This window comes from Schistocerca gregaria, chromosome 4, assembly GCF_023897955.1.
Source record: "Schistocerca gregaria isolate iqSchGreg1 chromosome 4, iqSchGreg1.2, whole genome shotgun sequence".
Classification (NCBI taxonomy): domain Eukaryota; kingdom Metazoa; phylum Arthropoda; class Insecta; order Orthoptera; family Acrididae; genus Schistocerca; species Schistocerca gregaria.
The window spans coordinates 419,686,626-419,713,496 of NC_064923.1; the positions used below are offsets into that span (position 1 = coordinate 419,686,626).

General features: G+C 38.0%; 1 protein-coding gene across 1 annotated transcript in view; it reads right to left on the reverse strand.

Annotated features, from left to right (window-relative positions):
- LOC126267035 (hexokinase type 2-like) overlaps positions 1–26,871 on the reverse strand; it is a 183,867-nt gene that overhangs the window by 31,568 nt on the left and 125,428 nt on the right. The window contains exon 7 of the mRNA XM_049971821.1: positions 5,925–6,080. Within this exon, the coding sequence (XP_049827778.1) occupies positions 5,925–6,080 (156 nt within the window). The remainder of the gene's footprint in view (positions 1–5,924; positions 6,081–26,871) is intronic.

The window sequence follows — 26,871 nt, forward strand, 5'->3', positions numbered from 1 at the left end:
CTGTTTCGTGCCATATTTGCGGTGATCTCCTGTCCACATGCTTCAACTTGTCTGCGCAGATGTGGTTTGAACTCACAGATTCGAGAGGTTTCGCTCGAACCTCCAACTCCAACTTCCAGGTTTGCACACACCTAAGGTTGGTGCAAATCTTCTGTCCACACGCAACGATCTGTCTGCACAGATGTGATGTGGGCAGACATTTGCGCAGACAGTTTGTTGCATGTGGATGGGCCTTAACACCTAACTCTGATTTGACAACAGACCACACTGACTTTGTCTTACTATTATTTTGTAAAATAAACTTATTGTTTGCCATATGTTTTGCTGCCTTTACAACTTTCTTGAATATGGCTTTATAATGTTTAACATACACAGCAAAATGTCTGTTTTTGTTATATTTCAGTTCATTATGTAGTTGCCTCTTCCTGGCACTAGAAATTTTTATACCCTGATTTATCCATTTAATTTTCCTAGTCGTTTTGTTACATGTGGCTTTAATTGGAAAAGTTTCATTAAATATTTCAAGAAAGCTACCAAGAAATTTGTTAAAGTTAGTACTACTTGAGATACAGTTGTCATAAGGCCATTCAACCTCTCTTAACTTATGCTAAATATAGTTAGGTTTTTTTCATTGAAGTTTCTTTTCATGTGGCTTTTGTTACATGAAATTTCTTTATAGCGTTTTGGTAGTTCAATGAATAATGCGGAGTGGTCAGATATTCCTAAATCTAAGCAAAATTTAGTAACATCTTCAAACACATAATTTGTTAAAATATTAGCAATATGCGCTGACTGTGCATTTATTCTAGGACATTGCATGAAGCCTGCTTTGAAGCCAAAGTTTTTTATTAAGTCATTGAATTTGGACACATCATTGTAGTCAGCTATGATATTAATATTGAAATCAGCAGCTATTATAATATTTTTCCTTTTTTTCTTTATTAAGATTTTCAAGAAGACACTTAAATTTGAGCAGGAAAGCTTCAATTGTAGTTTTGTCTGGAAGGAAACAAAATATGACTGGAGCACCAACTGTTTGCTCACATTGTTACTTAATATGTACAATAAAAAAAAGTACACAAGTTAGTTTGCTGCACAGATAATTTGTGTGTTCTCCCCAAGAAAGTTTGTGGCCTATGAACAGTCCAAGTAGTTTTAGTGTTTAATTTTCATTTTTGGTTACCTTCAGACAAAAATTATTTGTTCTGATTTTGTTTTGTTTGTGCACAGCTGATTAGCATGACACCAGAGATAGACATTTGCATCATTTCTCTGTTGTTAACTTCTATACTTTTGTTAATTCTCACTTGTGGTTATGAATATCATGTCATCAGCATGTATTATGTTCTTACACGGCATGTAATTTGAAAAGTCATTAATGTACAGAATAAATAGGAAAGGCCCAGGAACATAGGTTTGGGTTGGTGCTCTTTGTAGTTGAAATATTGCCAATCTATGCTTACTTGCACATACTAGGTGTAACCTATTACTTAAATAAGATTTGAATAAACTGAGATATCTACTTTCTGTGCCATAATATTCTAGCTTTTGATGATTATGTCATGTGACACAGAGTCAAATGCTTTGCTTAAATCAATAAGTGTTACAGACATGGATAGCCATTTTTCAAACCCTTCATAGACATTATTCACCAAAGCTTCAACTGTTTTTTCAGGTAGTAAATGAGATGTGAATATGAACTGTAGCTCATTTAAAATTTTGTAACTTTCAAAGTAGCTGTATATCTGTTTATGCATACAATTTTCTATCATCTTGGATATGATTAGCACTATTTAAATGAATCTGCAGTTATTTGGAAGATTTTTAGCACTTTTTTTAAGCATAGATACTGTGGGCTTAACACACTCTGAGAAAATTCCTTTTATGAATGTCATTTAAAGTGATATGGATCCACATAAATTTCTCGCTGGTTTATTTTGCATGAGTTAGCAGTGATTCTGTACCTAATGTACAATAATTGAGTGGAGTGGTAGTACTGGCAGTATTTACAAAATATTCATTGAGTGAATCACAGTCAATGGATGATGTTTTCTTTATTGGTATTATTAATTTCCCTTTTGATGACATTTCATGCTGCTTTGTAGTTAATTATGGTACTTAAAATGTACCCATCATTTGCACACACTTAGAAGATTTTATCTCAGATCTGTAGAGTATCTCATATTTATGTAATTTTCCTTGTTCCAATCACTTTTATGAGATTTGTCTTTTAGAATAATAGTAATATCCTGAGTTTGTTAAGTTGCAGAGTGTAGCTCTTGCTGGTATGATGTTGCTTACCTATGATATCAATACAATACCATTTGGTTTCACTGGGGCACATCTTTTCTATTATGCACTTAATCTCTGTCAGGAAAAAGCAAAAGCTTTTGTCACTACTTTTGTTATCATCCATTTATATGAGACCAATCCATTTCTTTAACTGGTCTATCATATTGTTTAAATGGTCTTCTCTTGGTAGTCTATATGTCATTTCTCTTCCTCCAGTATTGAGAGCTGAAGCCATAGCCCTGCAGGATCTGAAATTCCTAATTCTATAACATAACATACACCAGAGTGTGTATATTACTAATTATGTCACCAAGATATGAATTCAATATGATGGTCTTTTCATTGAGCCAATAATAGTTCAATGACTTCAAGAATTAGCCATATGAATCACATTTTTTGTTTTGTTTTTGTCCTTATGTCTGTGTTAATATCACCTACAGTTATAATTATTTTTTTCTGTAAATACTATTTGATCAGAGCCTGGAATTCAATAAACTGAGACTGTTACAATTTTTTGTGTGCACATTACCATATCAGCTACTTCAAATATGCCTTCAAGACTATTCTGCTAAGGTCTATGACTGAGTAATGTGAATCAAGATTGCTTTTGATGTAGTTAATACCCTTCTATGTGACATGCTTTTTCTGCAGTAGCTTTTCACTAGCAAATATCCAAGTAGAACACATAGGTCTATTTCAGATACACAAAACACTGCAATTAATTTTATCAAGTTGGTATTGCAGTCACTGACTTTACCTATAAAAGATTGTGCATTTATTTGAAGAAGGAGAATGCTATTACTAGCACAGAATACTGTTACTAGCACTGGGTCTGGCATGTTCACTTATTTCCAATGGATGATCTAAAGCAGCACAATTATCCGAATGAATTAGTCTGCTACAGTTTCCTCATCATGTAATTTCTATCCTTCCTTCCCTTGTGATGCTGTTTACCCTAAAAAATGCGATACATTAACATGAATGGAAAAACTGTCTTTTAAAATGAGACTGTTGCAGTTGTGCATTTCATTTACAATCCAGTTTATTACTAGACACACAAATTTCTTCCCATGGTAATTCAGATGCTCACCATGTTCAATATGCAGAGTTTTCTCTAGTTGACTAATATTTACCACATTGCATTTTGCATAAGTAGAACATAGTTTTTTATTTTAACATAGTGGTTCTTTTGTCTAAACTATCTGCATTATTTTCCACATATTTCAAGATGATAGTTATGTATGTTTTAAATAATTTGTCATTTTTAGTGGTACATCACTGTCTTACATCAAGTACTATAAAGTAGTGAACCCTGTTACACACCTGCCCCACCTCACCCCCACATCTCCACCCCCCCTGCCCCCCCTCACCCCCACATCTCGACCTCCCACCCCCATTTGACAATCTCCCTCTGATTAGATTCATATATGCTTCCTGTTTTTTGATATGAGTAGGCAGTAATGCACTCCTCTCCTGATTCCCAGTTCCTAACATTAATATACAGATTCACAACTGTTAGTACTCTTGAGCCTGTTCTACAGGACCATTCTTGCATATTATATGGTCAATCACATTTTATTTTAAAAATGTTAATGATTTGAGATAAATGCCTTCACATGAAAAAATTCTCTAGAATATGTGAACATAAGAGCTCAAAATACAGAGATAATCACTACTAACCACAGCCCTCAGTCTCAACATGAAATAACAGTCTTGTAAGAGCTTTTCATATAAATGATTAATGCTTTCTTCCCAATTAAAGTCTGAGTCAATATGGTTTCTCAGAAGCTTGATACTTTTACTTTCTACTCCACTGACAAAATTAAAAGAAGCTGTTGAATTTTGTTTGGATTTTGATGGACTTAATTGGTTGCAAACCAATTCAGTTCAGAATTAAGTGATCCCTGCATTACTTTATTATGAAGTGTGATGTTTTGTAAGGTATGCAAGGTCATATCATTAGTATAATGAAGACAACCCTGTCACAGTTGCTTTTTAGGTCATGAATAGCTGTTTGTTTCATAGTTGTGATGCTGAACTCATGGAAAAGAATTTGTGGAAGCTCGAAGCAAGAAGGGAGACAAGGAGTTCATAAGCTACCAGGGGTGTTTGGGTGGGAAGGGGAGCAGAGGGGGCAGTTAGGACGTTGGTCTGCAGATCAGATGTTCATAATGTGGAATACCAGATGCTGTTGTGACATGATAAAATTATCTTGTGAAAGGAACGGAGGTGGTTGAGTGTGCATGTGTTCAGAGCTAACTGGTGCCCAATGCCGAAGTTATCAGTGTAGGGTGGAGGGGAGGGGGGGGGGGGGGGGGGGGAATTGAATAGGGTCAATGATTGGGCAGGGTACTTACGCAGTACTACAATTGTGAAGGCTAGGATCTGAAGGAATTGGAAAAGGTGAATGAAAGGAGGGATGGTGACCATAGGTAAGGTAATGTTTCCTGGATGGTGTATGGAGAGCCAGATAGGTTTTCGGAAACAGCATTTGTAACTGATTTGGGCTAGGGAAAGAAACAAGGTTCTGAGTTGGCAGAGGTAGAAAGAAGAAAAGTACTTACTTGGTATTGTAGAAATCAAACAGGGGACGAGAGTACATCAAAAATAAAAAACAAACTAGTACGGTAAACAATTATTGAAAGAAATGATTGCTTTTTCAATAAATGTATAAGAGATTCAGACTGGTAATAAGGTGGAGAGAACAGTGAAGAAGGGTGAGTGAATGGATTTGCAGATGTGCAGTAAAGAAGACACATACAAGTTTTTAATCGTGTGTATGGATCTGAGAAGCTAGAGTTATCTGCAATACTTAAGGGTGTGTTGGACATTGTATAACCCCTGGAAAACAAAGTAAGACATTACAGATGAAAATAAATAGAAGAAAACTGTACAGAGGAAACAGCATAAAGGCCCAAAATTACTCACTGAACCTTACCTTAACCAGTTTCAGCCGCCCTCCAACTATAATCATCCCTCCTTTCCACCCCGCTACCCCCTAGTCGCATTTGAGAAATTCCTCACCTCCAACATGGCTTCATATTCCTCTTCATATCCCTTCCCTGTGAATAAAACATGACAGCCATGCAACAGCCAGCTAATTACTACCTAAAACCCAATCCTGACCTTAACATAATTCCTGCTGGCAAGAGCTCTCCCCATGTGATCATGAATCATACATGGCTGGGAGTCTCAGCCAGCACTCTGTCATCTCTGCTCACAAACCTTACTACAGTGATCTCATTGTAGAAGTCTAACATGATCTCTAACAATTACTCTAAACGTTAAGACCATCCCAGAATCTGTCATCTGGAACCATGAACCTTCTCATTCACATTGTTAGTGTGTCCTTTGCCTCATTTCATATGCCTGGAGGCTTTTATCCTGATAAGATATTTTGAACAAATTGAATGAATGAATGACTGATATGTCCTGAAAACTTCTCATTTTTTCTCAGTTGCTAATCAATTATGAAAGTAACATATGATGCATGAAATAACAACACTCAAAAATATTAATTTTTATATCAATTATAAAATTCTCTTTCATGTGCAAAAATATGGAAAATTTGCTTTTAATGGCACCTTGATGCAAGAAAAGAAACAATTTAAATTAAGAAAGACTATAAATACCTTTCTATTTCAGAGACGTATTTAGTGAAGAAACCCCCTCGCTTTAGAAATGCATCAGAACCTTTTCCACCCAGGATAGCATTCATTTTAAGAGCTTTCTCAGCTATCAGTCGAACTATTTCTCCCATATACATTCCTGATATCATCTTCTCATGCCTGTAACAAGTAAAACATATTGTTTGGGTTAAAACAACAATGAATATATGGTACAAAATAAAAGTTATGAGATATGATCATCAATAAGAACATGGTTCCCATTTCTCTACCAAGGAACATGAATGTCCATTGAAGTGAAGGATATATACTTATTTACAACTTACAGAACACATTTTACAGATATGGAGAAATAATTTAATTGACTCCTTGTGCAAATATCAGTGAAAACTGCGGGTTGAAGTGGATTTTGAAAAGAGCCAGTTATGATACACTGATAATTTGCAATAAGTGTTAGATACTACTCTGATGCTATTTTTAGTATAGAACAATAAAATGATGGTCACATGAATCAATTTCCTGTTGCTCTGGTTGGTGGGGTTGTCAGGATATGCTATGTCCCAAGAAAATACTTCCTTGAGATATTCAGCCTGAAGAAAACATAGGCCAGTAGTGACATTTTTACGCTATGTGAGAGCTGCATCTGTTACAGTATGTAAGATACATGGTGCAGACTATGTCCATATCATTGCTGAGCATGTACACCATGATATGTTCCCCAAAGAAATATATCATTTTCTAGAAGGACTATCACACAAGTCACAATGTGAGAATTATGCTACAATAGTTGGAGGAGTTTAATAATAAATACCAGTTAAAATTTTGACTTCCAAAATCAAAGTTGTCTTAATAGAAGAAGAAAAAATAAAGAAGCAAGAGAATGAAGAGGTATTGGGAAGAAAGAAGACATGCAAAACAAGCCATACATGGTCCAGAAGTGTCGTCAGAAGCAGAAGAAATACTAGTTAATATTTTGACTTCCAAATTCTCCAGATATCAGTAATGTCAAGAAACACTTGAAATATCAGTAAGAAGCAGCCATGAGCACACAAACTAATGTTCATAGTCTACTGAGACTTGAAACTCTGTAAATTTGACACCTAGTGTTGAATGAATTAAACTAAATAGAACCACTTGTAAAATCTATGGCATGATATATTACAAATGTACTCTCTGATAAAGTTAAACCAGCAAGCTCCCATCATCGTCATCACTACTCTGTCTTTCACAGGTGAAAATTGGTGACCCATCATACAATCCTCTTAACAATCTGTCTCCGTTTTTCCTGATCTTCTGCATCTTGGTGTACCTGACTTTGCCTTGGATGGAAATCTTTTCCAAGAGATCCTCCTGTTGTCAAATTATGAGACTAAAGAGCTACAAGATTCACTGGAAACATACTGGAGAACCTTTTGTCCACCCTGAGTTCTTGAAGGATTGATTTTTTGGCCCACTTGTCCATCCATGATATTCTCAGGAACCTCCTATTTGTCCACATCTCAAAAGCATAATTTCTTTTGTGATCCTCTTTAGTTACTATCCATGTCTCAGTGCTGTAAATGAAAACTGGAAACACTAGAGATTTCAGCACTTTCAATTTAATAAGTCTGGTTAGGGTTCGTTCTTTCCAAATCACTATCAGCTTTGATACAGCACTACCCAAAACAACCCTACATCTTATTTCCTGTACAGAGCCAGCATCTTTCTGAATCACTGAGCCCAGGTAGATAGAATGATCATCTGCTTCATACTCTGATAGTACATCAGTGGCTGGTAGTGACACCCCTTTGTCAGTTATCATGATTTTGGTCTTTTTCTTATTAACTGACAATCCAAGTTTTTTGCTTTCATAAGTTTATCCATAGTTTTTTCATTTCCACTTGTGATTCTGTGCACTGTGTGGTGTCACCAGCAAATCTTAAATGATTGATTCTTCATCCAACTCTGATCCCACCAGTCCAGCCATAAAGACCTTTTCTCGTAACATATTCTCCTTAGATGGTACATAGAACCGGGGGCATAATGAACCCCTATCTAACTCTTTTGCATGTTTCAAAAGGAATTGAAATAGTTTTATCTGCTTTGATCATTGCCTTACTATCAGGGTAGAGATTTCTGATAAGGATATTAAGATCATCAGGAACGCCCATTCCTGCTAGTACGTTCCACAGTTCCTTCCATCAGACACAGTCAAAAGCCTTGCTATAGTCCAAGAAACAAAGGACTGATGGGGGTATGGAATTATCTACATTTTTCAATTAGGTGTCTGACATTGAGAATATACTCTCATCTTCCTTTATGATGCACAAACCCAGCTTTCTTTGGTGGTATTTCTTTATGTAAGTATGTTCTCAGGTGTTCACGGATAACATTTAGAAGAATCTTGCTGGTATATGAAAATAATAAATGGTTCTATAGTTTTCACAACACTACGCATTTCCTTTCTTATTAAACAGAATCATTACTGACATGGTCCAGTCTTCTATACCTGTTCCATTATTCCATGTGCTGTTACATATTTCATGCACGATTTTCAAACCAAAATCTCCAGATGCCTTGATCATTTTGGCAGTAATAAGGTCAGTTCCAGGTGCTTTGTTATTTTTCAATGTAGCTATAGCTTTTTGGATTTCTTTCTTTTAAGATATTAAGTTCATTCTCTGATGGAACACTTACATGACCAATTTTTTATCAGCTACCATGTGAAGGTCAATAATTATTTAGGTTTTCAGTGTAGATTTAAATATTCACACCACAATAAATCATTCTTTTCAGTAGTTCTTACATAACTGGCTGTTAGCACTGATTACTGATTTATTTTAGATGAGGTAGTAATAAAATATTTGCTGTATAAGCTGTTCTTGATGCATTTGTTGCATTAATTCTCTACGAAAATCTAAGCATCCGATGATAGTCATCACTGTCTTTGACAGTCAGTTGGTTTATTGACAAAAGCATTGGTGCTTAGTGTTAAAAGCTCATATATTCTTAGAGAACTAATGTGACAATACACTGAGAACAGTTGGTACAAGAAGTCCATCATGAAAGACATGGAAATGTCAAAAGGCAAGAGTTAGCAGAAATGAATTCGATTATAAAAAGATCAGTACACAGAGTATATGAAAACTTCTATTGTGATACCTTAGCAAAAGATATTGAAGAGAACAATAAAACTTCTAGTCTTATATTAAAGTAACAAGTAGCTCTAAGGCTTCTGTCCAGTCACTTGCCTATCAGTCTGGTCTGTCAACATAAGACACCAAAAGAAAGGCTGCAGTTTTAAATTTCACATTTAAGAAATCATTTACACAGGAGAATCGTGCATACATACTGTAGTTCCACTGTCATAGAGACTCCAGTATGCAGGACACAGTAATAAACACCCCTGGTGTAGAGAAGCAGTTGACACAGTTGAAAACAAATAAGTCACCAAGCCACAGGTTCGGGTGGAATCCCAATTTGATTTAACAGAGAGTACTCTGTGACATTGCCCCTGAGCTTGCATTTATCATGGATCTCTTGCTCAAAGGGAAGTCCCATGTGACTGTAAAAAAGTGTAAGTGACTCCTTCATTTTATTTATATGTCACGTTCCATAGGACTAAATATAGGAGAAAGCCCCACAGGAATGGAACGTGTTAGTAGATGAAATTACAACATAAAAGTAATAACAGATAAAAACAAAATGTTTATGAACCCAAAAAAAGTCAATCCATAAGTTTAAACAATGGAAAATTCAGAATGGAATATAACAATATTAGAGAAGAAAAGTTGCTACTCACCATGCAGCAGAGATGCTGAGTCATGATAGGCACAACAAAAAGATTCACACAATTATAGCTTTCGGCCATTAAGGCCATAGTCAGCAATTGACACACACACACACACACACACACACACACACACACACACACACACACACACACTCATGCAAACGCAACTTGCACACACATCTGCAGCCTCAGGTAACTGAAACCACACTGCGAGCAGCAGCATCAGTGCATGATGGGAGTGGCGACTGGGTGAGAGTAAGGAGGAGGCTGGGGTGGGGAGGGGGAGGGATAGTTGGGTGGGGGTGGCGGGCAGTGGTGTGGCTGCTTGCAGTGTGGTTTCAGTTATCTGAGACTGCAGACATGGGTGCAAGTTACATTTGCATGAGTGTGTGTGTTTGTGTGTCTATTGCTGACAAAGGCCTTAATGGATGAAAGCTGTAATTGTGTGAATCTTTTTGTTGTGCCTATCGCGACTTAGCATCTCTGCTATATGGTGAGTAGAAGCTTTCCTTCTCTAATCCATAAGTTTAAGTAAACACAATCAACAATACAAGAAGAATCACCTTAATTATTCAAGGAATTCCTTGACAGAATAGAAGCAGTGACCCAAAACTCTTCAGTTTTGATTTGAAAGTCTGTGGATCAATGCTAAGATTTTTGAATTTGAGTGGTAGGTTATTGAAAATGGATGCAGTATTATACTGCACACTTTTCTCCACAGGTTTGATTTTTGCCGAGTATTAACTGAGTGAGAGCTGCTTATTCTTGGGAATAAGCTAATATTGTTAGCAAGAAATGACAGTAAGAAATATATATATTGAGAGGCCAATGTCAAAATACCCAGACCTGTGAACAGGGGTCAAAAAGAGGTTCGTGAACTTACACCACTTATTGCCTGAACTACCTGTTTCTGAGCCAAAAATATCCTTTTAGAGTGGGAAGAGTTACCCCAAAATATAATACCACATGACATAAGCGAATGGAAATAAGTAAAGTAGCCTAATTTTTGTGTCAAAAAATTGCAGCATTAAGTCTTTGGACAAGATCCTGAATGTGGGCTTTCCATGACAGCTTACTATCTATCTGAACACCTAGAAATTTGAACTGTTCAGTTTCACTATTTGTGTGTCCATTCTGTGAAATTAAAACATTGAGTTTTGTTGAATTGTGTGTTAGAAACTGTAAAAACTGAGTCTTACTGTGATTTAGCATTAGTTTATTTTCTACCAGCTATGACATTATGTCATGAACTGTACTATTTGAAACCAAGCCATCATTGCACACATCCTTTACTACTGTGTCATCAGCAAATAGAAATATTTTAAAGTTACTCATAACACTAGAGGGCATATGATTTATATAAATAAGGAACAGGAGTGGCCCAAACACTGATCCTTGGGGCACCCCCCACCTGACTGTACACCACTCATACCCCACATCATAGCCATTCTCAACATTGTGAATAATGACCTTTTGCTGTCTGTTGCTAAAGTAAGAGGTGAACCAATTGTGAGCTACTCCTCGCATTCCATAATTGTCCAACTTCTGGAGCAATATTTTGTGATCAACACAATCAGACACCCTAGTTAAATAAAAAAATATGCCTGTCATTCAAAACCTTTTGTTTAACCCATCCAGTACCTCACAGAGAAAAGAGAATATAGCATTTTCAGTTGTTAAACGACTTTTAAAGCCGAACTGTACATTTGATAGCAAATCATGTGATGTAAAATTATCCTTACATACACTGCCTTTTCAATAATTTTGGCAAACAAAGATGTAGAAATGTGTCTAAAATTATCTCCATTATCCCATTCTCCCTTTTTTTTTAAAGCGGCTTTACTACTGCGTGCTTTAATTATTCAGGAAACTGACCACTCCTAAACGAAAAATTACAAATATGGCTAAATACAGGGCTAATAACGTTTTTAAGCACCTTACAGTACTGTTCGTAATGGGCTACTGTAGCCTCATCATGACTACTTCTAACATTTTTATATAATTCCCACTTTGTTCTACATGATATTCTTATCCCACTAGTCAGCCACCCAGGCTGCCTACTACTTCTAGTACCCCGTTTAGAATGTTCTAATGGAAAGCAACTCTCAAAGAGTATAAGAAATGTGTTAAGGAAAGTATTATATTTATCATCTATGCTATCGGTACTATAAACATCCTGCCACTCTTCTTCCTTGACAAGGTTTAAAAACCTCTCTATTACTGTTGGATTAACTTTCTGAGATAGTTTGTAATTATATGTGACATTTGTTTGACTACAAAAGCCTTTTAGTGTTAAAATTTGTACATCGCGGCCTGAAACTCTATATTGCTGTTGGATTAACTTTCCTACATAGTTTGTAATTATATGTGAAATTTGTTTGACTACAAAAGCCTTTTAGTGTTAAAATTTGTGCATCATGGTCTCAAAGGCCCTTTTACTAACAGAATGGCCATCTAGTAATGAAGAATGAATAAAAATATGTTCTATGGCTGTGCTACTGTTCCCCTGCACCCTAGTTGGAGAAACACAATCTGCATCAGATCATATGAAATCAGGAGATCTACCAACATCCTTTCTCTTGCACCATCATATACAAAATTTATACTGAAGTCACCACATATAACTAATTTCTGGTACTTCCTACAAAGTGAATCAAGAACCCTCTCTAGCTTGAGCAGAAATGCCCTGTAGTCAGACTTATGGGAATTATAAACAACAACAATTAGAAGTTTAGTTTCAATAAATTCAAATGTGTTCTATGGCTGTGCTACTGTTCCCCTGCACCCTAGTTGGAGAAACACAATCTGCATCAGATCATATGAAATCAGGAGATCTACCAACATCCTTTTTCTTGCACCATCATATACAAAATTTATACTGAAGTCACCACATATAACTAATTTCTGGTACTTCCTACAAAGTGAATCAAGAACCCTCTCTATCTTGAGCAGAAATGCCCTGCAGTCAGACTTATGGGAATTATAAACAACAACAATTAGAAGTTTAGTTTCAATAAATTCAAATGCACCTGCACAACATTGAAATGCCTGTTCAGTGAAGTGCTGTGATACATGGAAAGAGTTAAAGAATGGACATACAAAATTACAGACCAATATCATTAACATCAGTTTTTGGTAGACTCCTTCAATGTCTCCTGAGTTTGAACGTAACACATTTTCTTGAGACAGAAAATATTCTGTCCACAAATCATCATGGATTTAGAAAGCATACATGCAAAACTCAATTTGCTCTTTTCTCAAATGATTTCTTGCAAATCGTGGGTGAAGGGCTACAGAGATTTTCCATATTTCCGGATTCCGGAAATCATTTGACACGATGCCATCCTGCAGACCATCAATGATCATCTGAGCTGGCCAGCAGATGTGTGAGTGGCCCAAAGACTTCTTAAGTAATACAACCAAGTACACTGTCCTGGACTGCAAATGCCCATTAAGCACAAGGATGTCTTCAGGAGTGCGCAGGCAAGTATGGTAGGGCCACTTTTGTTCTCTGTATAAATAAATAATCTGATGGATAGGGTGAGTAGCAACTGGTATTACAGGAAAGGAAGCCCCTGAGTCAACTACTGCCCAGAAATTTTAGCCATCAATGAGATTTCCTGACATCTTGGTGACTGCCATCTATAGAGAATTTTCATTTGTGGCAGGCTCACCTACATAAATGGTTGTCTTTCTTAGTTTACCTGAATTTGGCAGCTAGATGAGCAGCTGCTATCATGAGCAGCTGCTATCTCTGTAAGGCAGTGGGGAACAGCTATGGAGTGTTGGGTTAGTGACCTTGTCCAGGTTATGACCATGAGCTTCATGCCACAGGTTGCCACTAATCACCTGCAGTCAACTAGCATGAATAGAACTATTGTGATGGTTGACAACTGGGAGCATGGTAGCCGTCAAAAATTCACCTTCTCTCCTTGAAGTAGCATACAATGTGTTGGCCCCAGAATGAACTCAGTGTTCAAGGTCTAAAATTACACTCGTGTTCAGAAAAAACATAATCTTGAATGATTATATATATGACATTCATATTCACAGGACATGTACATTATGACATTCTGCAGAAATTATTAGCATTTGAACCATTTTGACCCACAGGTTCAAGGTCAACATCAATATCATGACACAGCACCACCTACTGGTAAAATGAGCCTACAGCTCTTGTTGTCACTATAAACTGGAGGTATATTAGTGTTGCTTGAGCAGACATGCAGGATGCGTCACAGATGTATGCACGTACTGTACCATCAGATCAGTAAGTTTGAAAGACACATTACTGGCATGAGAGAATGTGATGCATCCATCCACATTCTGTTCACATCAACAGCAATTACAAAAATACAGTACTGAGTGTTTACATATGTGAAACATAGATCTTTCTTTTATTTCTTTAGACAAATACTTACTATGTATGTTAACAGGTAGATACTCAAGCTCTATTGCGAAAAATTCTAAGTTTTCTCTTAATCTTTATTTAATCTTTCCAGTTTTTATAAGATAAAACACATCTATTATAAACCCAGCAATCCTGTGATTCTCTGCTTGTTAACATAATATATTATTAATCACAGTCCTTCTGTTTCACTTCCTTATCATCTATTCATTAGAGCTCTCTCATCAGAGATAATTCAAGCATTTTGTATTATTTTTACACATCACATCAGCTGTTAAACTATTCATTATCAATCTTTCACCAGAGATAACAATAGTCTTAGCTCCAGTGGCAAAACGAATGACTCACCAAACTGTTGCTTTTCCACTTGGATGTCAGCACATCCTATTCCACTTAAGGAATGATTTCCTTTCCCTTCCCCTTCCTTCTATTCATGTGACATACCTTACATGTATTTTAACATCAACAACTTGTCTGAATTGCAGAATGCATAGAGCTATTACTTTTTTTTATAATAGTCTCTTAAACCATTTTGTTACTGTAACTGCTGCAAGGTCAGGAAGGGGGTGTCTTACATACCACTAAAATACATTTTCAGTACTTATACTATTCATTTAAAATTCAGTTCCAATAAATTAAATATGATATTTATTGCACAGAAATGCTCTAGTACCTGCAAGGAATTTATTTAACAGTAATCTTATGTTCCGTTGCCAAGCCAATGATCCTGTTACAATGCTATCCTTCAGCCACAGCACATGAATATTATTACACAACAAAGAACATTCCTATCATAATATGACTACAAAACTTTTAAAATATCATCTGCTTCATATATCACTAAATGCATAATGAAGCTGATATGCCTCAAACAAATAATAAAATAACAAAAATATATAAATCTTAATAATCAGCTTATGAAGTAAATAAAAGTCTTTCAAGTTCTGATACTGATTTATACAAGGAATACCACAATACATGAAGTAATATACCCACCACTGGGTTTTGGACTGTAAATATATCTTAAATCTTTATTTTCCATTGATATGTTAAATAATACACTTTTTATTAGCCAACAATGAGCATCAGTGATTGTAGCATGCCTGTCATTACATTGAGTCTGCTATTCACAACTTCACTTTTCCAATAGACAATAGTTCACATAGTATATTAATACTTACATGCCCACAGCTTTAAGCTTCTTTTTCATGGTCATTAACCCTCAAGCAGGCATGCTGTTTCTCATAACACGGGCAGGGACACTTTGTACACATGTATAGGATAGCTTTCTGTATGTTATCAAGATAAGTTATGTACACTCCTGGAAATTGAAATAAGAACACCGTGAATTCATTGTCCCAGGAAGGGGAAACTTTATTGACACATTCCTGGGGTCAGATACATCACATGATCACACTGACAGAACCACAGGCACATAGACACAGGAAACAGAGCATGCACAATGTCGGCACTAGTACAGTGTATATCCACCTTTCGCAGCAATGCAGGCTGCTATTCTCCCATGGAGACGATCGTAGAGATACTGGATGTAGTCCTGTGGAACGGCTTGCCATGCCATTTCCACCTGGCGACTCAGTTGGACCAGCGTTCGTGCTGGACGTGCAGACCGCGTGAGACGACGCTTCACCCAGTCCCAAACATGCTCAATGGGGGACAGATCTGGAGATCTTGCTGGCCAGGGTAGTTGACTTACACCTTCTAGAGCACGTTGGGTGGCACGGGATACATGCGGACGTGCATTGTCCTGTTAGAACAGCAAGTTCCCTTGCCGGTCTAGGAATGGTAGAACGATGGGTTCGATGACGGTTTGGATGTACCGTGCACTATTCAGTGTCCCCTCGACGATCACTAGAGGTGTACGGCCAGTGTAGGAGATCGCTCCCCACACCATGATGCCGGGTGTTGGCCCTGTGTGCCTCGGTCGTATGCAGTCCTGATTTGGCGCTCACCTGCACGGCGCCAAACACGCATACGACTATCATTGGCACCAAGGCAGAAGCGACTCTCATCGCTGAAGACGACACGTCTGCATTCGTTCCTCCATTCACGCCTGTCGCGACACCACTGGAGGCGGGCAGCACGATGTTGGGGCGTGAGCGGAAGACGGCCTAACGGTGTGCGGGACCGTAGCCCAGCTTCATGGAGACGGTTGCGAATGGTCCTCGCCGATACCCCAGGAGCAACAGTGTCCCTAATTTGCTGGGAAGTGGCGGTGCGGTCCCCTACGGCACTGCGTAGGATCCTACGGTCTTGGCGTGCATCCGTGCGTCGCTGCGGTCCGGTCCCAGGTCGACGGGCACGTGCACCTTCCGCCGACCACTGGCGACAACATCGATGTACTGTGGAGACCTCACGCCCCACGTGTTGAGCAATTCGGCGGTACGTCCACCCGGCCTCCCGCATGCCCACTATACGCCCTCGCTCAAAGTCCGTCAACTGCACATATGGTTCACGTCCACGCTGTCGCGGCATGCTACCAGTGTTAAGGACTGCGATGGAGCTCCGTATGCCACGGCAAACTGGCTAACACTGACGGCGGCGGTGCACAAATGCTGCGCAGCTAGCGCCATTCGACGGCCAACACCGCGGTTCCTGGTGTGTCCGCTGTGCCGTGCGTGTGATCATTGCTTGTACAGCCCTCTCGCAGTGTCCGGAGCAAGTATGGCGGGTCTGACACACCGGTGTCAATGTGTTCTTTTTTCCATTTCCAGGAGTGTATTATCAAAATCTCAGTTTATTTAAACAACAAGAAAATAAACTTACATAATATGAGCTTAACCACTGACAATGAAATCACTTTTCACTATAAAACTGCTGTCAAGGGCAGGTGTTACAGAGACAGTAATGACCCACTCGAAGCATTAAGCAGCGCAGTTGTATCAGATCCTGGCCAGCTGCATACTGAACCACTAATTATCTCATAGACAATGACTCAATGTGGAATTATGTTCCTAGTTCATATATTTTTTTTTTTTTTTTTTTTTTTTTTTTTTTTTTTGCACATATTGTACTTGTTTTCTCGTCTAGCTCACTTTGTATTTTATATTACTGCTGCTCACTTCGACATATGACAACACCAGTTTATTGTTGTGTTACCTGAACCAATAGTGAAGGAATGGACATGGGTTTGCAGTTGTGAAACAACAATGGAACCACCCAAAATACTTTAAGTTTGATTAGCACACTTTATGCACAGGTGTGCCCACTCAAGGGTTAATGTTCAGACACTTACTATAACAAAACTTAAAGCCATTACAGAGATTAGATTAGATTAGATTAGATTAGATTACACACATGACTATATCTACTATTAAGCCTGCTTCTTTGATATGTGATTGCACGCTGTGTTCTAGTTTTGGGATTTCTGCATGTTATAACATTATGATATGTCAGCCTTTGTTTTGCATAAGAGAATATAATATCTTTCATCCCAATGCAGTTTTCATCTACATGACATTAGGTGCAAAATGACTGATAACCAAAAATTGTCATGAGGTCTTGTGTCCAATTTCTGGTGCCTTTGCCTCAATTTACTGGTTTTAGTGTATTTTTTGTAATATTTGAATAACGTATGGTTGCTATTATTAATGCAGTTTTCCAGGTTTGTGAATGCATTTGAAAAGTATGACTCAGTGCATCGAAACCACTCATGTAACTTTTTAAAAATTTCATTGTTTTGGTGACTGTGGTTTATGACAATTTGTGGTATCAAATAAATATTCTGAACTTCTTTCAGTCACATTCCTTTATGACAATTAGATCGAAACACAAAATATCTGAGATTTGGTTGCGAACACTATCAAATTTATGACTCGACAATTCCTCATTTGTTGCATCCTATCATTTATATCTTTGAACTCTTCTTGAAATTCGTTCTTGACCAAATCACATTGTTTAATTTTCTCCAATTGTGACTCCTTAAGTTAACTTCAATAAGGTTAACTTCAATAAGGTCACTTCTATATTAGAAATTTTATCTATTTTTGTAGCTACCTCCTCCCCTTGTCCTTTTAATTCCTGTCCTTCTGTTTTTACATTTAAGAAATCCACATTTAAGTTTTTTGTAAATTCCTTCCCTTGAGCCCTATTACCTGCCATTAATTCTTCTATCTTCCTAGTCGAAACAGGCTAACAACTTTAACATTAATAGGTACATCCTCATTCATATTTAACCAATGGCACTAGATTCAGATCTAACTACCCAAAGCCTGTGAAATGTGTGTTTACAACACTTCACAGAATGAACTAATAATAATAAAGAAACTTCAGGTTGCTTCCATTATCAGCTGCACCATCAGAACTGCCTCTCTGGTGCCTTTAGCTTTTCTAAAGCCAAACTGATTGTCAGCTATCACATCCTCAATTTTCTTTTCGATTATTGTCAGCTACTTAGATGCATGAGCTATTAAGCTGACTGTGCAATAATTCTTGCACTTCTCACCTCTTGCAATCTTCAGAATTGTGTGAATGATATTTTTCCCAAAGTCAGGCAGTATATCACCAGACGCATATAGTCTACGCATCAAGTTGACTAGTCATTTTGTTGCCACTTCCCCCCAGTGGTTTTAGAAATTCTGATGAAATCTTATCTATACCTTCTGCCTTACTTGATCTTAGATCTTCCAAAGCTCTTTTAAATTCTGATTTCCCTATTTTTTCTGTATCAACTCCTGTCTCTTCTTCTATCATGTCATTAGCCAATTCTCTCTAATAGAGGCCTTCAATGTACTCTTTCTAGCCATCAACTCTCTGCTCTGCATTTAACAGTGAAAGTCCCTGTTGTTACCACCCTCGTTTTTGATTTCAGTGAAGGTTGTTCTGACTTTTCTGTATTCTGAATCAGTTCTCCCAACATTCATTTCTTTTTAATTTCTTCATTCTTTTATGCAACAATTTTCCTTAGTTTCAAAGCATTTCATATTTATTTAATTCCTAAGTGACTTGTCTTTCTGCATTCCTGGATTTCCTAGAACATTTTTGTACTTTCTCCTTTCATTGATCAGCTGAAGTATTTTTCCTGTTACCCATGATTTCTTCACAGTTACCTTCTTTGTACCTATGTTTTTCATTAGAACTTTTGTTATTGCCCTTTTTAGAGATGTCCATTCCTCTTCAACTGAATTGCCTACTTAGCTATTCTTTATCACAATATATATAGACTTGAAGAACTTCAAGTGTATCACTTCATTTCCACCTCCATGTCCCACTTGTTTGTGTGTCAATTCTTCCTAGCTAGTCTCTTAAACTTCAGCCTACTCTTCATCACTACTAAATTATGATTTGCTGCTGGGTATGCCTTACAATCCAGCATCTGATTTTGGAATCTCTACCTGACCATGACATAATCTAAAATCTTCCCATATCTCCCACTCTTTTCCAAGTGTAACTCATCCTCCTGTGATTCTTGAACAGAATATTTGTTCTCACCAGCTGAAATTTATTGGAGAACTCAATTAGTCTTTGGCTCTGAGCACTATGGGACTTAACTCAGTTAGTCTTTCTCCTAACTGATTCTATCTACCAAGGCCATATTTTCAAGTAACCCTCTCTTCTTCTCCTTCCCCTACTACCACTACCACATCTGAGTTCCCAATGAGTATAGATTTTCATCTCCCTTTATGGACTGAACTACCCTTCAATATCCCCATGTACTCTCTCTACCTCTTCATCTTCTGTTTGCGATGTAGGCGTGTCTGACTTAAGTATATTTGTCAGTGTGGTTTGCTGTCAATTCTGAGGAGAACAACCCTATCACTCAATTGTTGACAGAAACTCACTCTCTGCCCTACATTCCTACTCATAATGAATCCTACACCTGCTTCAACATTTTCTGCTCCTGTTGATATTACCTTGTACTCATCTGACCAGAAATCCTTGTGATCTTTCCATTTCGCTTGACTGACACCAACTATGTCTAGATTCTCTCTTAGTATTTCCCTTTTCAGATTTTCTAGCTGTACTACCAAGTTCAAACTTCTGACATTCCATGCCCTGACTTGCAGAACATTATCCTTTCATTGGTTGTTTGATGGTCACCTCCCCCATGGCAGTCTCCTTCCAGAGATCTAAATGGGGGACTACTTGGGAATCTTTTGCCAATGGAGAGATCATCATGACACTTTTCAATTGCAAACCACACATCCAGTGAGATATATATTACGTGTCTTTAATGCACTGGTTTACATTACCTTCTGCATCCTCATTCCATTGATTATTGCTGATTCTTTTGCCTTTAGGTTCAATTTCCCACAGCCAGGGTAAGAGTGCCCTAAACCTCTGTCAGCACCTTTGCCTTCTTTTACAAGGCTGTTGGCTGAATGGGGATAACACCCTATGACAGAAGCTTTTTGGCCACCATTACTGATGATTTTATTCAAATTTTAAGTAGTTCCTGGGCTTGAATGGGGGACCAAGAATGTTTTGATTACTAATGAAGGATGTTGCCCCTAGATCAGATACACAGGGACTAAAAAGACAAGACTACATACAGCATCCACACAGGCTCTTCAAAAGACATTTTTCCTGCACTAGTATGTGAAAAGCATGAGGAGAAATTTTATCATGTTGCACCTCCTGCCACGTGCTTCATGATAGTTTGTAAGGTGTGTAAATAGATAAATAAACCTTCACCGGAGATGGATATCCATTGGCAATAAACTTAGCAAACCAATTCAGTTCTTTGATTTAATTCAAATGAAATCTTTTTTTGGCATTGGCTACACAGCAGAACAGACACTGGCATTAAACAAGTTATGATTTTTTACTGTAGAATTCTTACAAAAATTAAGTCTGCTTCTGCAGAAATGTTCTTACAAACCAATGTCAGTAATGTCAATTGTTGTTGTTGTTGTCTTCAGTCCTGAGACTGGTTTGATGCAGCTCTCCATGCTACTCTATCCTGTGCAAGCTGCTTCATCTCCCAGTACCTACTGCAACCTACATCCTTCTGAATCTGCTTAGTGTACTCATCTCTCGGTCTCCCTCTACGATTTTTACCCTCCACGCTGCCTTCCAATGCTAAATTTGTGATCCCTTGATGCCTCAAAACATGTCCTACCAACCGATCCCTTCTTCTAGTCAAGTTGTGCCACAAACTTCTCTTCTCCCCAATCCTATTCAATACCTCCTCATTAGTTACGTGATCTATCCACCTTATCTTCAGTATTCTTCTGTAGCACCACATTTCGAAAGCTTCTATTCTCTTCTTGTCCAAACTAGTTATCGTCCATGTTTCACTTCCATACATGGCTACACTCCAAACAAATACTTTCAGAAACGACTTCCTGATACATAAATCTATATTCGATGTTAACAAATTTCAGAAACGCTTTCCTTGCCATTGCCAGTCTACATTTTATATCCTCTCTACTTCGACCATCATCAGTTATTTTACTTCCTAAATAGCAAAACTCCTTTACTACTTTAAGTGTCTCATTTCCTAATCTAATTCCCTCAGCATCACCCGATTTAATTTGACTACATTCCATTATCCTCGTTTTGCTTTTGTTAATGTTCATCTTATATCCTCCTTTCAAGACACTGTCCATTCCATTCAACTGCTCTTCCAAGTCCTTTGCCGTCTCTGACAGAATTACAATGTCATCGGCGAACCTCAAAGTTTTTACTTCGTCTCCATGAATTTTAATACCTACTCCAAATTTTTCTTTTGTTTCCTTTACTGCTTGCTCAATATACAGATTGAATAACATCAGGGAGAGGCTACAACCCTGTCTCACTCCTTTCCCAACCACTGCTTCCCTTTCATGCCCCTCGGCTCTTATTACTGCCATCTGGTTTCTGTACAAATTATAAATAGCCTTTCGCTCCCTGTATTTTACCCCTGCCACCTTTAGAATTTGAAAAAGAGTATTCCAGTCAACATTGTCAAAAGCTTTCTCTAAGTCTACAAATGCTAGAAACGTAGGTTTGCCTTTTCTTAATCTTTCTTCTAAGATAAGTCGTAAGGTCAGTACTGCCTCACGTGTTCCAACATTTCGACGAAATCCAAACTGATCCTCCCCGAGGTCCGCATCTACCAGTTTTTCCATTCGTCTGTAAAGAATTCGCGTTAGTATTTTGCAGCCGTGGCTTATTAAACTGATAGTTCGGTAATTTTCACATCTGTCAGCACCTGCTTTCTTTGGGATTGGAATTATTATATTCTTCTTGAAGTCTGAGGGTATTTCGCCTGTCTCATACATCTTGCTCACCAGCTGGTAGAGTTTTGTCATGACTTGCTCTCCCAAGGCCGTCAGTAGTTCTAATGGAATGTTGTCTACTCCGGGGGCCTTGTTTCGACTCATGTCTTTCAGTGCTCTGTCAAACTCTTCACGCAGTATCTTATCTCCCATTACATCTTCATCTACATCCTCTTCTATTTCCATAATATTGTCCTCAAGTACATCACCCTTGTATAAACCTTCTATATACTCCTTCCACCTTTCTGCCTTCCCTTCTTTGCTTAGAACTGGGCTGCCATCTGAGCTCTTGATATTCATACACGTGGTTCTCTTCTCTCCAAAGGTCTCTTTAATTTTCCTGTAGGCAGTATCTATCTTACCCCTAGTGAGATAAGCTTCTACATCCTTACATTTGTCCTCTAGCCATCCCTGTTTAGCCATTTTGCACTTCCTGTCGATCTCATTTTTGAGACGTTTGTATTCCTTTTTGCCTGCTTCATTTACTGCATTTTTATATTTTCTCCTTTCATCAATTAAATTCAATATTTCTTCTGTTACCCAAGGATTTCTAGCAGCCCTCATCTTTGTACCTACTTTATCCTCTGCTGCCTTCACTACTACATCCCTCAGAGCTACCCATTCTTCTTCTACTGTATTTCTTTCCCCTATTCCTGTCAATTGTTCCCTTATGCTCTCTCTGAAACTCTGTACAACCTCTGGTTCTTTCAGTTTATCCAGGTCCCATCTCCTTAATTTCTCTGTAATTTTGACTGTAATGTCAATATCATGTATTTTTCTCAGCTCATGGAATACATGTTCCAGTAACCAGCCATAAATCTTTGCTTTAAAGAGTTTGAACAATTTGGATCAACCAGAATCAGGAATTTGTTAAAATGTTTTGGACTGATGATTTTGTGCGAGCTACCTGTCTTCAGTAGCACATACCACAATGTATCCAAGTTTATTTTGCATCTGATGTTGTTGAAGTGGATATTCTTTCTATTATCAAACTGATTCAATCTGCTCTGAAAATATAGTAGTGCAACATAAATTTAGAGATTATAATAGTAAGAGTTTTTAAGATGACAAAGAGAGGATGGCAGGATCCCTTGGGATCAGCTTTGCATATTATTCTTCCACATTTTTAGAATTTGGAAACATTGTCAGTGTGTCCTAAAGACAACAGAACCTAAGAAATGAGAGACTGAAAGAAAATTAGACAAGCCACCGTTAGATATTCATCAGTGGCTAGACCTGCCAGTTTCCATGCAAGATAGGACACTCATACTGTTTTCTGGCAAATATTGCTATTATGTTCCTCCACATCCAGTTTTGTGTCAAGATGTGTTATTGATTTGCTTTCTGTCTTCTTGGACAATCAAATGATTCAAATGACTCTGAGCACTATGGGACTTAACTTCTGAGGTCATCAGTCCCCTATAACTTAAAACTACTTAAACCTAACTAACATAAGGACATCACACAAATCCATGCCCGAGGCAGGATTTGAACCTGCGACCGTAGCGCTCGTGCGGTTCCAGACTGTAGCGCCTAGAACCACTCGGCCACCCCGGCTGGCTCCTGGACAATCCTAGTGGGAGACATTGTGTTTTTTCTTGAGAGTAAAGCAGTTTATTACATGCAAAGCAATTCAGTTCTGAGTTTGGAGTTTCCTAGATAGCATGATACAATGCTACAGTGTCATGTTGGACTTTATCAGTGTCATCTAAATAGTACAGGGTTATTCATTAATACCTCTGCAGTTTCTGAAGGTGAGTCCACAAAAATTGCTCCAAGACATACTGAAAATAGACACATGTAGCAATTCAAGCCCAAGACCAAAAACAGGAGTATCAATGAAATACAACACTTAGCACTGAAAGTACATTTATTGTGAGCACCAACTGTACAGCCAGAACAGAACAAAACTCCCAGATGGAAATAGAATATTTCAGAATATATATAAATATTACAATCATAAGAAATTTCTAAACCTTCTAGAACAATAAATTCTAAGTAATAAATAATGCTGAACGTTGGGTTTGATTTTGCAGTGTGCAGCACACCAGGCATAATGCTATGCCACACTGCATGCCCCAGTTTGTGACATTGGTCCCTCTCCTAGAGAAACAGTGACATGCTGTTTCAAAAGTTCTCAGTGATACCAACCCAGTACTTATCAATGGTCCTCTGAATGACAGTGCTGGTAGATCCTCACATTCTGGTCATATTGTCATATTCCCTTCACTATGATGAGCATCAGAGGCAGCCTCTTTCAGTAAAGCTCTGTGATCATTGAGTAGGTCTTCAGTATGCTTGAGCGAGAAGTCCCCATTGTTGATCTGCATCTCAGAATATAGCAGGCCTTCATATTGGTGACGTGGATGACATCTCTATATTCTTGTATTCCTGATGAAGGGTCTTAATCTTCACCTTAATTTGTAATATTTGGCTTGTGACAAAGGGTACAGTATGGCCCGAAGTAGCATTTTAGTAATCTTATTGATAATCTCACTTTCCACACAGGCACAAATATTCATAGGAAGTCTCCTAGGCTGTATCTCACTAATTGGTGCTTGGTGTTACAGTACTCTTGATCTTTCTCCTAGGCATACAGGGTCCGAATGCAAGGTAGCTGCCTTGCTTTTTCAGTCCTCATAATGAGGTGTTTTACCTAGTCAATCTGAGTACCATCTGGTTGATTTGGAAACCAATCGTCATTTTGGACTTGCGACTGTCAATCAGAAAGAACAGCATGACGTCTGTAGTGTCTCGCTTTGCTGTGTTGTGTGCGATTGACATAATGGACAGCATGGTGTCCTAGTCTCTCTGTTTGACATCATTGTTCATCAATAGCATATGTGCCAGCATTATGAAGGGCTTCTGTGAGGCCATTTGTCTGAGGATGGTAAGCAGTTGTCATCCAACGGGTGATGGCACAATAAGAAATTATCCTGATACTGTACTCCATGCATCGAGAGAAGAGCTCTGACAGCTGGCAGTTTATTCAACATGAATGGGCAGCGAGCCAGCGGTAGTGGAGAGCAGAGTAACAGACCTTCCTGTCCCACCCTTCAGCCTGCAGCAACAATCAGCTCCTTCAGAACCTAACAGTGCCACATCATTCATTGCAGCATTCCTGTCGGGTCAGCATCCTGCTGACCGACGTGTTCCCTGATGTAATATTTTTTCACATACGCTACCAATGTTTGTAACCTTACACAAACACACACATAAATATTTTCTTTAATCATGTTACAGCCATTTGACTGCAACAATTTTTATTATATTGTTATATGGTTCAGATTTCACTGTATTTCATACAAGTCTGATATCTTTTGACATACAAGTAAGTTACTGTACTTGAAGATGGCCTATGGCCAAACTCTGGATCATATAACAATAAAATAAAAATGATTACTGTAAAATGGTGGTAACATCATAAAAAAATTACCATGACTTTCCAGGCCAAAGTAAAAATTACACACAATCAGATTTTCAACATTAACAAGGTAAAGCAAATTGCAGAAATGTTATGTGGAAAACATCGAATGAGGATGTTACCTCTATTTTTCATGCAGGAGAACCGAAACCCCAAGATCATCATCATCTGATTGGTCATCTCTGGTCATGACCACATAGTCTTCCGTATCTTCACTGCTGTTGTCCTCATTGTCTGATAAAGAAATTACAATACTATGAACGGATTCTTCTCTTACATCTTCTTCTATGTTTGACCTTTTAATCTCTTTCCCCATGTGGTTCATGATATTCTTCCAATTTTCTGGCATTATTCGTGTGACAGCCTCATTTACCAGTCTCAGCCTCTCTGTGTCTCATGACGTAAAGTTTTTTTTTTTTTTTTTTCCCTCCACATCTGCTTTTATTTGAGCCCAGATGAGTTCAATTGTGTTGTAATGGCAGTGGTACAGTGGAAGATGTATAATTTTGTGGCCGTGGTTTTTTTGGTAATGTATCAGTCACATAATGCATCTTCTGCAGCTTGTATCATTGCACTAATTCCAGAAGTTCCACTTTCCACATATTCTCTTCAAAGCCTATTTTACTATCTTTCATCCAGCTGACTATTTCACCTCTCCTTGCAGCAGCTGTTGGTGCCTTATCTAATTGTACACAATGGTATGGCGCATTGTCCATTACAAAAAAATTTATTAGAACTGACATTTGGTAGCAAACGAGTAACAAACCAGTATTTGAATGTATCTGCATTCATTTCCTTGTGGTAGTTGACAGATTTTTTTGAATGAAATATCATCATAACAATGGGCACAAAACCATTCATAGAGCCAGCAAGAACTATAATTAGTCGTCCTCCTACCAGTTGGCACACTCATAGTTCTGTGGCGTATGTCGTCTGTCCATGCGATGGAATGTGGGTGATGTATTTGACCAATGTTTTGTCAATCCATATTACATTTTACAGGTTCACTCCTAGCAACTTGCGCAGGAACCAAAGTCTCCATGCTACAGTGCCTCCGCATTCCATTAATACCTTTTGTCCTCAGAACTTTTTCCAACGGAAGCCAATTTTTTTTTTTTTTTTTTCAGAAC